General features: G+C 41.6%; 1 protein-coding gene across 1 annotated transcript in view; it reads right to left on the bottom strand.

Annotated features, from left to right (window-relative positions):
- The window catches only part of LRFN2 (leucine rich repeat and fibronectin type III domain containing 2), a 41,530-nt gene extending 40,070 nt beyond the window's left edge, over window positions 1-1,460 (bottom strand). Inside the window, exon 1 of the mRNA XM_050894161.1 lies at window positions 88-1,460. Coding sequence (XP_050750118.1) covers window positions 88-1,460 — 1,373 coding nt within the window. The remainder of the gene's footprint in view (window positions 1-87) is intronic.
- Between the last annotated feature and the right edge of the window lie 16,447 nt (window positions 1,461-17,907).

The raw sequence follows: 17,907 nt of genomic DNA, 5'->3' as shown, positions 1-17,907 counted from the left end.
CAAATCAGTGACCTAATAGTAAAAGACTTCGTATCCTGCTTTCTGCCCCCTGCCATCATCAGAGGACCAAACAGCAATCACATTTACCTGTAGATCAGGACTTCATCATCCGAGCAATTATACTGCAGCTGATACATTTTTACCCGAGGGGCTGACTTGCTCACCGTCCACTTGACCAAAGCTGAGGTAGTGGTCACATCTGACACCAGGACAGCCCTTTCTGGTGGGCCTTTTGTTTCCCCGCGATTTGACTTGCTGGAGCTGGTGATGTCCGAGAGCCTGGATTTTGGTGGGGCTGCTCGGCCTGTGCCATTGCTGAGATGGGGGAGCTGAACAATTGAGAGCTCAATCGTTGCAGTGGACTCTCCAGCAGCGTTGGCTGCTATGCATGTGAAAGTCCCGTAATCCTTGGAGGTGGTGATGAGGATATCTAAGGTACCATTGTCATAGACAGCTGTCCTTGAAGAGTTCCCAATGAGACGGTCATCAGGGGCCACCCAATGAATGATGGGGGTGGGATCCCCAATGGCTTTGCATTTTAGTGTGGCAGTTTGCCCTTCTAAAACCAGCAACTTGTGAGTATGTTGTGTAATAAGAGGAGGCTCACAAACAAATTCTTCCTCCCGTACATACCAGAAGTACCTTCCCTTTAGACCTGGAGGAGAAGCACAAGTTTCCATATCATCATCTCTGTCAAGTCGCCTTAACCACAGTAGCTCGCAGTTGCAATGCAGCGGGTTGCCCCCAAAGCTGAGAGATAAAGGTGGAGAAAAGGGGGTAACGGCTAATGGAATTACTTGAGATCTGGCAAATATAGGGTCGGGGGGGAGCTTCTGAAGTCTGTTGGATGTTAGATCCAATCTGGCCAATTTCTGAAGATCTGCAAACGTCCCCTCTGTAATATAATCTATCAGATTATGATCTAAACTGAGCTGGTGCAAGTTTATCATCTTCCTTATAGATTCCCAGGGAATGCTTCGGAGGTTATTGTAGGAAAGGTCTAAGTCTTCCAATGTCAGCAAAAAATCCTCAAAGGCTTCATCAGAGATGCTGTTTAGCTGGTTGTTGTTTAAAATCAAATGCTGAAGGTTAATTAAGCCTCTCAAAATATCCTCTCCAATATCAGGCAGTCTGTTGCTGTCCAGATGTAAAGACCGAAGGCTCTCCAAGTCAGTGAAAGAGTAGGGCTGTATGTAACTGATGGTGTTTCTGGACAAAGTAAGGTCAACAAGTCCAGACATATTGGCAAAATCCTGTCGGCTGATATTAATAATAAAGTTGCCCCCAAGTCGGAGTTCAACAGTCCTTCGATCTATGTCTAGTGGTACAAACAGGAGACCCTTGGAGGGACACAAAGTCCCCAGTGACTCAGACAGGTTCTGACAGACACAATATTTGGGACAAGCGTTGACCATGACAGCCATTCCAAACACCAGGATGCTGCAGAGCAATTTTTCCATGGTAAATCATGCAACAGTACCTGCAAGAAATGAAAAGAGTTACAAGGAACATCAGCAGTTATGATATAACTACCTTTCCTCTTATGTTTTACGTAACATCTACCTCCGGAGAGACTTCGCAGTGCCTCCTCTCAGGAGTCACACCTAAAGCGATCAGCACTCTGCGATGGGAAGATTAAGTGTTATAGCAACATGATTCTCCACATAATGCATTTCTTTCTAAAAAAAAAGTGGTTTTGGTTACAAATCTGAATAGGATAGGAATTGTTAGTGCTTATGCCTGGTAATAGGGTCTTGTGACTACTTATTTTCTGGTTACAGTTTTATAATTTTTATTGGGTAGCTGGTAGAGCACAAATCCTGCCGTCAGATTGCATGGCTAACTTAAAACCCTGAAAAATTTCATTTGGAATAGTGCCTGCTTCTTTGAGGGTAGAAGCTGTCTTATAGTAATTACATACTGCTGCATAATAATGTGGAATTAGTCTTAGGGTTGAAAGAGCTGATTTTATGGATAAAAATAACTGCATATTTACCCTTCAGTAATGTGGTTAGTAATGACCATGTAATTATCTGGCCAGTCCTGGGGCAAGTCAGTTCACTTGCCCACCCATAATAAAATTCATGATAGGCAGCATAGGAAGCAGAAATCACTTGCACAATCATCACCTGGATTCACCCTGTGCTCAGCCAACCTATGGGAAGGATGACATCATCTGGCTCCGAAGAGAAGAGATGCAGGGGAAACTTGTGCTACCTTAGGTTCCTGGCAAGCTTTCTGACGACCTCATGCTCTCACGCTGCAGCCCTTTCTGTTGTAGTGACAGCGAAGCTCTTGCCTGCATCCATGGCCCTCCCTTGCATCCTGCCCATTTCTCTTTGCACCATTATCTCGCTTTTTTTTTTTTCAGCTTTCACATGCTTTTCCAGCTTAAGCTGTAAGGTATGTGGCTTTGAAGAATAAACAAAATGTATCTACAGGCTGACTCAGAGGGCCAGTTGTGGCTGGGAGAAGTTGTAGCCCTGCTTCAGGTTTGGGAATATCTTCTTACATACATTTGCTGACATTTTTCCCACATGTGCAGGACGTAGGTAAACTTGTTTTCTTTCTGTCTCTCCCTTGCCCAGACCCTGCTATCAGGGAGGGCTGAGGAATGGGCAGATCATTCATTTCTAACCCTCATTCTCCCTCTGAAGAAAGAGGCAGGTTGACAAAGAGCTATTTTTTTGTAAGGGATCTCCCAGGCTTTTTTGCCAAGATGGTGTGCTCTAGTCTCCAAGCCCCTCACTTGTTGCTACTTGTGGCAGTAGCTACAGGCACAATTCAGGCTATAATTTCCAACGTGGCCATCTTGCCTCTATTTAACCTACATCACCCCACCATATAACCTTGCATCACTGTCCTCGGTCTATGGTATACGCCATATCACTTCTCAATCACACAGATGTTTATACGCTTAGCAGTTTTTTGGCACTTGTGTTTCAAGAGCAGTCATGGCACAATAAGAGATGAGACACTCTCATGCTTCATCAATTGCCCCTCCAGTGCCTAAGCAGTGGATGGCAGTCACCTGTGCCTAAGCTGGTTCTCTTACTGCTGTACACATGATGGGATAATACACAGTGTCTCATAATGACTCCAATAATTAGTACTACGAGGCCACTCAAACTTTAGCAAACATATGATGCAAGAAACACATTTCACAAAAAAGGCATGTCACAATTATTTACACTTCATCACACAGCTGAAATGACAGTTACGCAGATGTTTTATAATTAAAAGAAATTATAAAAGTTAGTTATTAATCTCCCAGTAACACACACCAAACACAAACCAAAATCTATCAATTGAGTAACTTTTTTTTTTAACTCTTTAAACAGGTCTTGCTCCACCTCCCTGTGAAAGGAATGAAAACCAGAGCCCTGTGTTTGGGGCTCTGCTCAAAGGTGGCCGATTCCTCTCCTGGGTAAGGTGGTTTGGTTTCTCCTCTATAGAATATGAGATGACTCAGAAAGAAGGAACTGTAGAAATGCAAGATGTTATAAGTGCTGAATTACATATAGTATGTTCTTTATGGCAATGTTTTCTGTATGGTGTGATGTTAGTAACTATATACTGTTATTACTATTTCATAGGAGAGGAAAGGACTGAAGCATCTGTGTTTGCTGAACTCTGTAAACAAGATGAAAGCGAGATACTTTTAGAAAGGATGGCTTGAGAAGAGTAATCTTACCTTCAATAGTAAATAAAAGGCCACTGAATAAAATGTTTGGAGATTAGCAAGTATGTTATTGATGCAAATCTGTGGCATACTTAGCAAAGAGCTATAAATATCCCTTACATTATTATCAATTGGTAGTTTACTAACAGGCAATTGGCTTTTTGAATCTTAATTATAATTGTGTTCTGCAGCTTTAATTTAGTGTATTACCCTACCAGCTGAAATGATAAACAAAAAGCAGTTTAAAAGGAGGAGAAATAGATACAGTTAATTAGTAATAAGCCCTTTCATAGCTTCTCCCTCATCTACATTCCCACCCTCTGAATATCTATTCAAAAATGTGAATGCACACTCACAAGAGCAGTGTCTCCTTTAAGTCTCCCAATTCTCTAACCACATTTTTTCCGGATGCTGTTAAATATTACAGTGCTTTGGGGAGACGGTTGACTCTAAGCATCAGAATGAAAAGCATTTGTAAAAAAAAAAAGGGGGGGAGGAACAGAAGTTAATTACAGAAAATAGGGACTGCAACACCGAGAGGAGGCTGTGAAGCAGGAGGTCTAAATGGCAAAGTAAACCCTGATGGGGGAACCATCTGCGGATGGCTTGAAAGCGCATCATCTGCCTGTGTGTGCTTGCATGTGTGCATGAAAAAGACGCAGAGAGTGCAATATGTGCTTTTACCAGCAGGAGGACAAATCAGTAACAACCATACTAGGATGGAAATATCATGGCTGCTGTCATTCTAGTTATTGAATGCATTTGAAAGTATTAATGTAAACATTGTTCGTCTGCAGAGGAAATTTCTAGCCTTTGTGATCTTTTGCCAGCATTGGTATTTCAAGCTTCTGAGCCTTGGGTTTCTCTACAATGTAATCCTGAAGTGACCAGTTCACGACACAGCAAATAAGGTACAAAACCAAAAGGCTACCTATAGGACATTGGAGAGAATAGAGGTTGACAGGGCTCCTTAAGGAGAACATCTGAGGTTTCCATAGGGCAGCTGGTTTTCCTTTTTCTCTCCAGACAGACAAAGCACCTGGGCCACAGATGAAGTAAGAATTCTTGAGTCTGCACAATTATAATAGTATCTTCTAAAGTCTGGACTCTCCCACAAAGTCATGGTAATTGCTAGTTGCCAAGGGAATGGATGTATAATAAAAACTGTTTTGATTTCAGTTCTGATAACTTTCATATAAGACAGAAAATAAAGTGTTAAAATTTAGGGTCTGTTTTTGCTGACCAGTTTGCTCACCTTGTTCCCAAAATCTCTTGTGACCTGCAACACCAAGCATTTTATGGGCTGCTAATGGTAGCTTTGTGATAAGCTCACCATTCTGATTTACATTTTAAAGGTATCTATCAGCCAGATAAAGTAGATTTCTCACAGCAAGTCAGTAAATCTGGCAGAGTTCCTGTCTCAGCCCAAGTTGAAAAATAGCCCCTTTAGTCCTCTTATAATATGGATTGGTATGAATTAATATGTGCAAGAGTCATAAACCTTGGTGTTTTGTATTCAAATTCTCCTCATAAAGATACAACTTCTGAGATTTGGCATCTCATTTCAGGAACGTCTCTGAGGCATTTTTTAATTCTATATTCATTGAGCTTTGCATATAAATTCCAATAACCTTTGCGTACCACAGCACCAAGTACAAGGTAACTGTCAGACAAATAAGCTATAGCTGCAGCATACTGGCTGGTAAAAAAAAGAAAGACAAAAAGAAAGGAGAGGTGGATGGATAGTGGCTCTGATTCCACTGTCTCCAGGTGCCCTGGGACTCAACTTCCAGGGACTGTGTGGGTGAGTTAATACGCTTTTCTTCAGCTTTGTAGGTGCTATGGAGGAATTGGATTTTCTTTTCTGGGAGCTGCCCTTTTTCTTTTTCTTAACCTTCTCTTATGTCTGTTTTCAGTGAACCTCTGTGACCAGGAAATCTACCCCCCAGCTGCAAAGCTTGAAGGACTGCAGTGGTGGGTGAAGTTTCATGCATATTCTCTGAAGCAGTTTAATCTACAATACGTAAAACCGGATGGGACTACGTCAGGACAAAAATTACTCGTTAATCCCTTTGCATTGCCAAAAACTGTGGGAAAGGTAGGTTTTGTACTTTCCCTGATCCATGCAGGTAGTTTATGCCTAACTCACCAAGCGATGACAGTGGCCGTAAGGAAAGTAAATGTCTCTGTATCTGAATCTGTCCTCAGTACTACATACATTGAAACATGTGTTGGGTGTTAAGCCACTGCTAAGTTTGTGAGCATCTGTGAGACTATTCAGATGTTTAAAGTCAGTTATGTACCTATGTGCTTACAGGCTTAAACTCAGGATGACTGACATTACTTCTGTTTAGCTCTTGTCTTTTGTGTTCGCCTAGGCTTCTGCACTCCTTGGGGGTAAAGCTGCTCGTCATCAGGTGTGCATGTGTACAGTGCAACTCAGATTTTGGACTTTGGCTAGGCCTTTTTAGGAGCTAGTTTTGTTGAAAAGAATTAATAGTTCTAACATGTGAAGTGCTTGCTTTCTCCAGCCACCTTACATTTTATAAATCATAGAGGGGGAACATTTACAAGCACACATTTCTCCAGGTATTTGTGGCTGTCTTTACTAAGCTCCACCCATATTAATTTGGCTGATATTGCTTCCACAGTAACAGAAAAAAAGGAACTCTAGGTGAAATGTTACAAATTCATTGCCCTTTGTACAACTTTTTCTCAAATACTGCAGCCATAACAAGGTTGCAACCAAAAATATTTTACTACCTCTGTACCATCATGAGGTTCATTTATGCGGTTTGCTTCATTTGAGTCCTGTTCTTTTGTTTTCACCTTTCCAAGCACTTAGGGGTCCATCCTGACTGCTCTGTGCTCCTCAGCCCTGGAAGCAGTCCTAGTTTGGTAGTATTTAGGAAAAGCCAGGCTAAAGAGGTGTATGCCTCCAAATGAAATTGAATCATAGGATGGTCTTACATGTAAGAATGTTTCTGTCACGGTTGCAGTCTTCAAAGAACTGGTTGTAGCTGGATCCAGAACAGAGGTAAGGATAATCCATAAAAGGCAATTTTCAAGAGGGCTCACTCTGTGAAGGCTGATTTAATCCATCCAACAGATTCCCAAGGAAATAACCCAATATTTTCTTAGGCAGGGCTGTCTCACACAGGAAGATATTGGTCTCTCTCAGTCTTTCATTGGCAAAATTTGTGTCTATTTGTGTGCATTTTTGGGAAGCTTTTCTTTGTTTTTCATAATGCTTTCCTGATCTTTCCCTGACACTAGTCATCTTATTTCTTTTTTTAAGTACTAACTTTACCCAATTCCTTTACCATTCCTAAGACTGAAGCAATGCATCTATCAAAAGCCCGAAATATCAGTGTAGCTAGTCAGGTGCAAAGCTAGGTCAGATGTAATTCACTTACAACCTGAGCATCCTTGCATCACCAGGCTATGAACATGGTGGAACATACATTACTTCACACACCGCAAACCTCTATTCACTACAGGATTTTGGTAAGGGAAGCTCTGACCTCACAGTAGCTTTTCTGCTGAAGTACAGGGCTATAACACTGATGGTGTCTGGCACAGGAGGCTCACAGCTTTAACGCAGATAAATGTTTTCATCCTTTCATGTCTCCTAGTTTACTAAGGCATCTCATTTCTTCCATTAAAAGCAGTACTTTCCATACACTCTAAAAGAACAAATCCATATGCTAATTTTTCACCACAGTTAACCCCTGCAGTTAGTCACTTCTTCACATTTCAGGTTACTTAGGCCAAAAAAAGAACCTTGGACTCTTCTATAAAGGTTTAACATCTGTAATACTTGAAAGACAACAGTAACTCCAAATCTAATCAGACAAATTTCAGAGTCAGTCAAAAATATCAGCACCTTGTTTCTGTTTGACATAGTTAAACTACTAGCAAGTGCTGCTTAGGTGAGCTTTTGAAATACAGGGTACAAATTCCCTTCCTAGAGTCACTTTCTTGCAGCATATAGACATCATCTGGAAAGGGCATTTTGAGCACTAATGGAAAAGTGTATGTGCTCACATATGTGTGTACATGAGGATTTTCATTTTTCACAGTGGTTTTGATTCAGGAGAAACATAATATATTTGTAGCTTCTCTGCCAAAGATATGGACCCCTGGCTGCTGGACAGCATGCATGTCTAATGGCCTTAATGACCCTAGAGCACTTACATCCTAGCATGTGCTTACATCCTAGTTCCTAGGAAATGCAGCAAGAGATCTTAAGTCAAGAGGAAACCAGGTGTAAGTCTGTTAGATCCCACCTCACTTTTACTAGCACTATGCTGAAATGAAGACATCATTATAAGCCATTCAGTTTCAAGAAATGTGCAAAATTAGTCAAGCTTTTGAGATTCATTTTGTGAGAAAATAAAATTTAGTGAACACGTTCTGTGTACTTCTGAGCATCTGCCTGTCTGGCACTTCCCCACAATACATTTGGGACATTTTCATCACTTCAGATAAAATCTGAAGTGCAGAAGCATCAGAAATATTTACTACTCGCACATTTCAAGAATATAGAGTAAGATTCATGAAAGCAGAGGAGAGAGACTTCATTAGATTTATTAGACTTTTGCAAAGGAAATAATGCATCCCGAGTCCACCTCTTGTTGGGCATCAGAGAATCCACATGGAAGAGAGACATTATTAATATCCTGGCTGCTGAAAAGTTTTTAACCTGAGTTCAGCCTTTTTAGACAACAAGCAGTTCACTCTGCTGTTAAAGTGCTCTGAGCTGTACGGGTTCATCGGTGTCTAATAAGAGGTAAGCGCACTCTGCAGTCCTAATATAAGTCAGGAGCAGGTCAGTCAGGGACACACATCCTTTGGAAGCCAGATTTGCTACTAGTTTCCACAGAAAAGTGCATTCCAGACAGCTCAGGGATGTAAATGCTGATGAGGATGCAGACCTGGAAAACTCTTCAGGGAACCTGGATGCCCCATTTCAGTTCACTTCAATAGGCCTTGAAGGTCCATGTACCTAAGATGTTTTTTAAAAAACTGACACTAGACGATAACACCGTTCTGTGAAAATAGCTACACTGCTGTTATAGTGGGGGCTGCTGTTTCTGTAAACACACTGTGCAAATCTGAGTATTATTTAGTGATCTAGTTAACAAAATAAGAGTTTCCACCCAAAGGGTACAGGTGCCACTACTTCATTATAACTAATCAGACCTTGTCTGATCTGGCATCATGCCCCTTGAAGCTTGGACTGAAAAGCCTTCACGCACACACAGAGAACAGAGCAAAAGAACCATGGGCTTAAAATTCCACTTAGCAATTAGCCTAAATTTCTTGTGCTGCAGAAGATGGAAATTTTTACTCTAGAATGATGTTTACCTTCAATGCCAAGGTCAGTTTCATTTGTATCTGTCCTGAAGCTTATGGTTCAATTTTTAATTCCTGAATGCTGATTGTAGTAACTAAATTAATTCAGTCCTGTAGTGTGAATCCAATAGGCATGTTTGATTTACTCATTCATTAAAAATCATGCTACTTTAGGCAAATACCTACACAAAACACATCATTTCAAAATGAAAACATTACATCTCAGAAACACTAGAAACAAATATTTTGAATGCTTCATTTAATACCTTTCCTAAAGTGGCCTCATGAAACCTGAACAATCTCACAAATAGGTTTTGTCAATATGGACTGATACATATCAATGTGTAAAACTTCTGGCCAAATAGAAAAAATTATCTAGCTCTAGCCAGCACTTCTGAGTGGCACATTATAACCTTAATAATCATAGCCAGATTTTGTTGACTAGTGTGATTTTACCTGTGAAAATAGCTGCACTTGCATTAATCTACCTTCACTGACTGGAAAGCACAGGCTTTAACCGCCTGATTTGTTGGGACAAAAAACTGCTTAGCTGCCTGCTTGGTTTTTGAATATGCACAGAATTTAAACATGCAGACAGTTACTTGTAAGCATACAAAAACAAACTGAAGAGAAAGAGACCATTTAGAAAATCGAAGTGTAGATGTTTGGTAAACAGAGAGACTTAGGTAACACCACTTGATATGTGCATGTGCATCTGTATTTGCTTCAGCTGCATGCAATGTTGCTTTTCTTTAGGCACAAGACACTGTCCCTGAATTGCCTGAGCCAACTGATGAGAACCTGCAGGTGGGGGGTAAGAGAAGCCCCGAAGCAGCTGAGCAGTTACCTGGTGGCTCCTGGCCAGGGGAAGAAATAATCCATTCCCCCAGGCATGGGGGTGTGTTGCATCAACAACAGGTCTATTTGACCTGTTTCCTAGAGCTTTCCAGTGCAGTCACATCTGTGGAGGATGGTGATTTCCCAAAGAAAGGGACACAGGAAATGCAGAACAGCACTAATTAGAAATGGCTTGAGCTGGTTTGATTTTTTCCCCCAGATCATTTGCAGGTCCATTCATTTTTGTTTGTTCATTTAATGCCCCCCAACATTTATCTTGGCTTCCTATTTTAATGCTATGTGCCAGTCTCCATCAGATTTCATCTACAAACTCATGAGTCAGCTAAGCTGAGCCTCTTTGCTATTTTTAGCCATCCAGTTCATTTATTTATCTGGTTCTTTATAGCAATCCTGCATTTTGCTTTATCAGCACAATAGAGAAGTTACCAGTTATTCCGTCTCTTACTCATTTTGAACACATAGGAAGCTGCAAAGGTACTAAGGAGCAGCTCTCTCAGAGATATTGCCTATGGTGTGAAATATAAATGTCCATCAACAGACCCTACTGCTTTCTGCAAATACAATTGAAGGCCTGTTCTCATCATCTGAATCCAAATTCCCCTCAGCTCTGAGCCATAACAGCAACTCCTTAGGTAGCTCTTTATCCCTAGCTTACTTTAATTCTTATAAAAGCCTTTCTATATTCTTATTTCCTTCCACATCAAAGGAAAAGGGGGATAATTAAAATTGGGTTTCTCTTCTTTATCTGCGCTTGTTACCTTTTTTTTTAATTGACCCTTCATTTAGCCCTAGAGTCAAACTCTGTCCAGTATTCCTTAGGAAGCATTCTTTATTTGCAATACAGATTGCAGTTTTCCCTTCATGTACAACTTACATGCAAAGAGGCACTGGTAGGAAAAACAAGGCATACATACAAAAAGATCTTTTTCTGATGTTTCTCATAAATTTAATTGGGCACAGAAAGTCACATGCAAAGATTTGGAAATGCTTTGAAACATGGGCAAGGCAAACTGAAGTCCACACTAAAAAAAAAATCACTTTTGCTGAATGCCCCAGATTAGGACTCCTAAGCATGTTAGCATGGGCATTCGGTAGCAGAGGTCCCCTGTTACAGGGAATACAACCCCAATGGTTTGTCATTGTGGTTGGCTCACGGTTTGGTAAGAAATTAGCAGAGGTCTGAGAAGGAAACCTGAGATCCCTGCTATGCCATTGCATGACACAACACATGGCCTCCACAGCCTCCGGGCTCTTTCGTCAGCCTGGTAAACTTTTTACTGTATTTTCTTCCTTTTCACTTAGTTTGGATGGAACTAGATTTGTCATTTAAATTTCTCTTTCTAGTCACTCTCACTTTCCGATTCCCAAGCAGGAGGATAATTCACTGTTTCTCCCATTATTTCTACCATGTGAACAGCGGGTTCTCAAAGTTGTAGACTATGTCGCATCTGGTTATACAGTTACATATTTCCAAACTGCTGTGTTACTGGACGAGAAAGAGAAAGGAGGCATGGACTTTTGGTAGTAATACCTGTTCTTTCATATCAAGTTCTTAATGCACCTTACAGAAGAGACCACTATTACCTCATTTTTACAGGTAAGAAGAGGCACAACCTGCCTCAAATATCTTACCCAAGATTATTCACCAAGTCCCTCCTGGAAAACCCAGCTCTCTCAACTCTCATACCTTCTCTTTGCACAGTGATGTTTCCGCATGTAAGGCATGTCACTGTACATTTTGTTAATACAAATCTAGTGTCATGGATAGTGTTTGCATAATTACATTGAAAGAAGAGATTGTGGTGCCTGTGTCTCTGGGGAAGAAATCTAGCCTTAACGCTAACTCCTGCATGACTTTACCACTGTCTTGATACACAACCTTGTATGAGTTTCATTTAGCTTTTCTTTCTCCTCCGTAAGATAAAGATAAATATACCTATTGACTTCTACTAATCAATAGTTTGCAAGGTACCTGGAGACGGTGTGTGTGTGCAAAGACAGTTTATGGGGAAGTCTGCTGTCATGGCACAGGAAGGGAGATCACAGATAAGAGACAGCTTTTACAGCCTTTTCCCTTGCTCAGTCACTGATTCATTATCATCCCAAGGCTTGCTGTCAACAGAAGGCAGAGGCTGTGGACATCTGTGCATGGCTGAAGTGAATCTAGTCCCCAGTGCCCTATCTGCTGCCCTGAGTACCTGCAGCACAGAAGCCCCTTAAAGAAGCTTTGCCTGCTTTCCTGACATCTCACATTCTTCTACTTTAATGACTTAACCACAGCTCAGAGTCTCAGCTTTCAACAGTACTAAGTTCGTATATAGTGGAGTATGTTTCTAACTCTCCTGGTTATGGAGAAAACTTGACTAGTGCAAACAAGTACACAGGGAAACAGCACCATGAAAGCAAATGGAAGGTAAACAAAAAGCACCCCTACTCTATTACTTTATAAATAACAGTAGTACAAGTGTATCCTGACATTTCAGTCATGCTGATGAGGCTGAAGGTTTTGAATGTGAAACCATACAAGGTACTGCTATTTTCCTGTCAAACTCTGACTGGTCTGCAGAGACTTTGTCCCAGGAAAGATGGGAAGTCCTCCAGGTGAGGCTAGAGGAAGGTGAGTGGAAGGCAAGGAGAGGATAGCTGCTTTTCTGCTACACTTGCTATGTTTATTTATGAGGAAACAAAAGCTCTCAATCCCAAAGGCTCTCCATATAGCACCTTTCACTGGCACGAAGTCAGCAAAAAAGAACAAGTCTCTTAAAATTAAAATGAAGGGAAAACATGCGATAAAATAAAACATATAAGCCTCAGATATTTCAAATATATATTCTGCTTCACTTCGCAGTTTCTGCTTACCAACTACTCACAGAATGACAGTTTTATCAGATAAGAGCGGCCAGCTGTTATACACTGCATTTAAATTTATATTGCAAACAACAGGCTCCATTACCCAAGGATTTTCTTGTTGTATTCCTAATATTGTCTTTCTGCATGCTTTATTGTTCTTCATCTCCTTACATGCTCTTTGCTTTCTAGTGTGCCAACACATCCTGGTATCTGTTTCAAACATTTTGGCTTTTTTACTTAACCTGCCTTTGACTTAATTTCCTTTTTTATGCCTCTAAACACTCTCTGCTTCTCAAACACCATCTCTAAAGCTGCTGTCTCATACACTCTTTGCTGCTCCTTTCTCCCTTTCTGCTGCCCCCCCCCTTCCTTCATCCCCTAATCATTTGATCACTACAGGTCTTTGATGTGTGAGTCTTCCAGTTCAGGCCCAATCTAATTATGTTTTTCAGAAGACTGACCTCTGTGGTCCCAATTTGTTCAAGACATTTCCTTCATTGATCCAGGGCCAGATCCCTGTACTGCCTGTTCTAAACTAGATTCCTGATATTAGAAGCAGCCATGTATCAGCTCTCAAGGTCAGTTTGCATATATCAGCAGTTAATTGCACTGATTTATTTGCAGTGGATACAATACACTCTTCCCTGCCCTTAGGTCTAGATGCATTAACACAAAATCAAAGAGAAACAATTAGAGGTATTCTCATACTACAACAGACACACTTGCTTCACTATTCATAAGCATCCTCAAAGAATAGATTGCATTTTTCAGCAAACTGCAACACATCCCAAAGGTCTGTATATTTAATTTCTGTTGGGCTATTATGAAAACAACATCCAACACTATCGGACTTTCCCTTCTTAAATTCTCCTCCTGTCATCCACCGTTTAGGAAATAATCAGAAAGATGTTTCAAGCTGTGTGGTGGAAAGGCAGATGTATGGTTTCAAGAAAGAACAAGAGTCCTGTAGAACATTTAGAAAACAAATCATGCTGTCTTGATGGCACCCAGAGTGGGTAGAAGCTAGCTCTCTTTATAAAATACCAGTCTGATATACATGAAAGACTCCCCTATATAAGCAAGCAAACAGCTGCATTCTTCAGTAGAGCAGTACAAGCTTCCTATCTGCAGCAGAAAAAGTTATGGAAGACTGAAATACAATTTTTTATCCTAGGGAGGGAAAACTGCAATATACCAGCCAAAAAAAGGGGAAAAAACATCCATGGTGATTGCTGCTATTCATTGCTTCCATAGAGTCTGCAGTTAGTGGAGATCGAGAAGGACGCAGAGCTAAGTGACAACTGCACAGTAATGGCACTGTGCCACTGATCTGTGTGTGTTCAGTGAGCACGAGGTGTGGCAAAGGTCTCTCTGAATTAAACTGAGCTAATTAAATACAGCTCTGTGCTTGACAGGATCTACAGATGCTTCAATCCACTTTGTCCAGTTCTACCCAAGGATGATGTCAAATCTAAGTAGACCAGCACAAACATGTTATCCTTGCCTGCTGCCAAAAGCTAACAGCCTGAATAAGATCAGCACAACCGTTATGCTTGACCCTGACCGAAAAGTGTCAAGGTAACTGAGCCTCCGGATAAAACCAGAGCTGCTTCAGGACCACAGTGTCCATTCCCCAAAGCAGAAGGCTAAAACTGGGATGGCATATCTGCTACCATGAGAGAAGAGGTGCTGGCTTCCTGGACTTTAATGTGAGAGGTGCTGAAAACCAGAGAGATCTTGACAGTCCCTCCTTCCTCACCACGACCATCACAAGATGTTGCCTTTCATGTTGATGGAAGATTTTTTTGCTTGAGTTGAGTTTTTAATTTTAAATATTGGAGAAAAGTACTCTCACCTCTCTTATGCTAACTGTATACTTATAACCACATGGTGTGAGAAATCACAGAAATTGTTCCCAGGAGATGGATGTTCATATAAAAGAAGAGATTAAAACAATCAGATAATCATAATTCAGAAATAAATAAAAAATAACTCTTGGATTATCTGTCCTACTATCTCACAGTTCCCATTGATTTTCCCACGTATGTTTAAATGACTCAAGAAGCGCATCTCTTACCTCAACAAAGCAACTCACATTGTAACACCTTTCAGTCTCAGAAATATTTTATAACACCCCAGCCCAACCTAGTTTTCTGATGAAACTTATCTACCCAACACACACTCAACTCATTCTCCCACTTCTGAGTTCACTCACAGCAAGGTCTGCAAACAGACGTGCATCCTTGTAATGACTACTCAAAATGGGAAGGGGGAGGGAAGTGTCCATCCTGCAGGGATCAGTTCCTGCTTGATATTTTCCCACTCATGCTGCCTCACACCTGTTGGCTCATGGAGGATGTTCTGTTCGTCTGAATTCTGGAGATGATCTGTCCCCTCCTTTTTTCTGGACTAAGTTCTGAAGTCTCCATTCTCAAAACCTGTGGGAGGTTTGCCCAAGTAAAATGTGAATAAGGATTTCAAGACATGGACCTCTGAGTCACAGACTCCTTGAAAAAGGCACCAAAAAATGGCAAAAAAACCCTGTCCAATGTACACTATCATGTTAACTGGGAGCTATGTCACAAGGACATCTCTGTTCTCCCAGTACAGAGGGACTCAGTGCCAGTACAGAGGGACTCAGTGGTGTCTGCTGACAATAGTAATAGGGATGGTGAATACAGCATTTGTGGCAGGCCCTCTGCAGGGTGTCATTGGCAGGACATCAGTGAGTTTTTGACACTTATTTGCCCAAAGAATCATCATAAATCTCTAAGTTGGCTGAAGAGCCCTAAACGATCACAACAGTGAAACCTCCTCTGAAGGCATTTCTTGATTTCATTCAGTTAATCTTGTTTACTTTCTCTCTTTTCAATAGCTTGCTTTTTCTTGGATCTCTGACATGCACTGGAGTATACTTATACTCCCTTTCCTATTCATCAATAGTAAGGATGCACTGTGGGCGTGCTAGATGCCAAGGAGTCTCATTTCCTTGGTAAGAGCAAACAGTTACTAAACTGGAGCAAATAAAAGTGAAATGTAATGCAGACACTGAGCTAAGGGTTAGGATGCTTGATGTCCTTTGCTGATAATTTAGGCTGTAACTTCTCTTTGGCTGCTATCCCCCTCTATGCTTTATTTTCTGCAACAACTGAAGAGGCAAATTATGTTGCCCAGTATACAGTACTGAGACGCGAAAAATAATGTTCAATGTAAGGGATTAATAACACTTTGATGATGACATATTGGGACCTAGAAAAAAGACAGCACAATAGGAAGTGTTAAATACATGTCAGCGTTCACATGGTTAATTCAACTGCAAGCCACATTTTTGCTGGTGCGTACCACAAGCACAGTAAACATAAGCAGGCAGTAGACACAGCAGTTAGTGCACAGAGTGAGACCAGAAACTCTGCTGAGGGGTCTGCAATGGTGGTGACACATGGCAGCGCACAGTCCCCAGAACCCACTGGAGCAACTCTCCCTAGTACATCAGAGACCTCACCTCAGGCCAAGCTCCCAAGGGAGGATGCAGCTCTGCACGTCTGGGACTGCAGAGGTGCCTGGGACCTCATGGTGGGACTGGGGCTAAATGGGCTCTTTGCCCACAGGTGTATACTGGTGAAGGGTCTGCATCACCAGGTAATGGAGCTGCAGGAGAAGGTGAGCAGACTGCACAGCATCAGAAATTATGAGACAGAGATCAACTGGATCTTCTCCAAGACTCTGCAGGGACAACAGCCTGAACCCCGAGCTGTGCCGATGGAGGGCCAACCATCTGGAAAGCAGATTTGCAGAAAAGGACTTGGGAGTCCTGGTGGACACCAAGTTGAACATGAGTCTGAAATGTGCCTTTGTGGCAAAGAACACCAACAGCCTCCTGGGCTGCATTAGGCAGAGTGTTGCCAGCAGGGTGAGGGAGGCGTTCCTTCCCCTCTACTCAGCGCTGGTGAGACACTTCTGGAGTGCTGGGTCCAGTCCTGGGCTCCCCAGGGCAAAAGACACATGGACATACTGGAGCAAGTTCAGAGAAGGGCCACAAAGATCATTAAGGGGCTGGAGCATCTCTACTATGAGGAAAGGCTGAGATAGCTGGGACTGTTCAGCCTGGAGAAGGGAAAGCTCAGGGGGGATCTTATCAATGTGTACAAATACCTCGTGAGGGGGAATAAAGAAGATGAAGCCAGAGTCTTCTCAGTGGTACCCAGTGACAGGACAAGAGGAAACAGGCACAAATTGAAACACAGTAAATTTCACTTAAACATAAGGAAAAACTTTTTTACCGTGAGGGCGGTTGAACACCAGAATGGGTTTCCCAGAGAAGTTGAGGAGTCTCCATCCTAGGATACGTTCAAAACCTGACTGGAGACGGTCCTGGCCAACCTGTCCTAGTTGACCCTGCTTTGAGCAGGCAGGTGGAGTAAATGATCTCCAGAGGTGCCTTTCAAACTCAACTATTCTGTGATGTAAACTAGTTGCATGTTTTTATGCTACTTATCTAAAGGGCATTCCTGATCCCAGTGCAGAGCCAGAACAGCTTCTGCCCTTGCGCTGTCTGCAACATTACCTCTCTCACACACAACTTTGAACATAATGGAGACAAGTAACTAGACCAGTGAATTCTACAATAATGAACTCTATTCATAAGGAAATTAATTTCTAGTGAAGATGATTCTGTCAAACTGGCTCTTATTATAGCAAATACCTCTCTCCAGAACACAAACTAACAATTTCCCCCATCCATCACACTTTGTATTCCTGGCTCAGGTACCAGGCAGAGCTGAGAAGAGTCAACTTTCATGGATCAATATTCCAGACACAAAGGGGGGTCAGATTGCACTGGTTGATAAATTATGGTAAATCCATTGCTAGAAATCAATCCTTTGTTAAAATGACTGAGAATGATTGCAACCAAATGATGGTCAGGGAAGCAAGTGTCCTAGACTCCCTCTTTTGAGATTATTGCCCACGTTGGAAATCAACTTAAATTACACAATTTTTAATTTTTTTTTCTTTCTTTTTTTTTCAGTTTAGCTAAATTGTGGCAGAAATTGAAGTCATCACCTCACTTCTTCCTAAGCCTATTGTAGGAGTGGGAGTGCAATGGGTGGTGGGGGAGGAGGAAAGGAGACTTGTGCTCATCACTCTAAGGAGGGAAAGTG

Source organism: Gymnogyps californianus, chromosome 3 (genome assembly GCF_018139145.2).
Source record: "Gymnogyps californianus isolate 813 chromosome 3, ASM1813914v2, whole genome shotgun sequence".
Lineage (NCBI taxonomy): Eukaryota > Metazoa > Chordata > Aves > Accipitriformes > Cathartidae > Gymnogyps > Gymnogyps californianus.
This window is presented reverse-complemented; position numbering and strand designations above follow the sequence as displayed.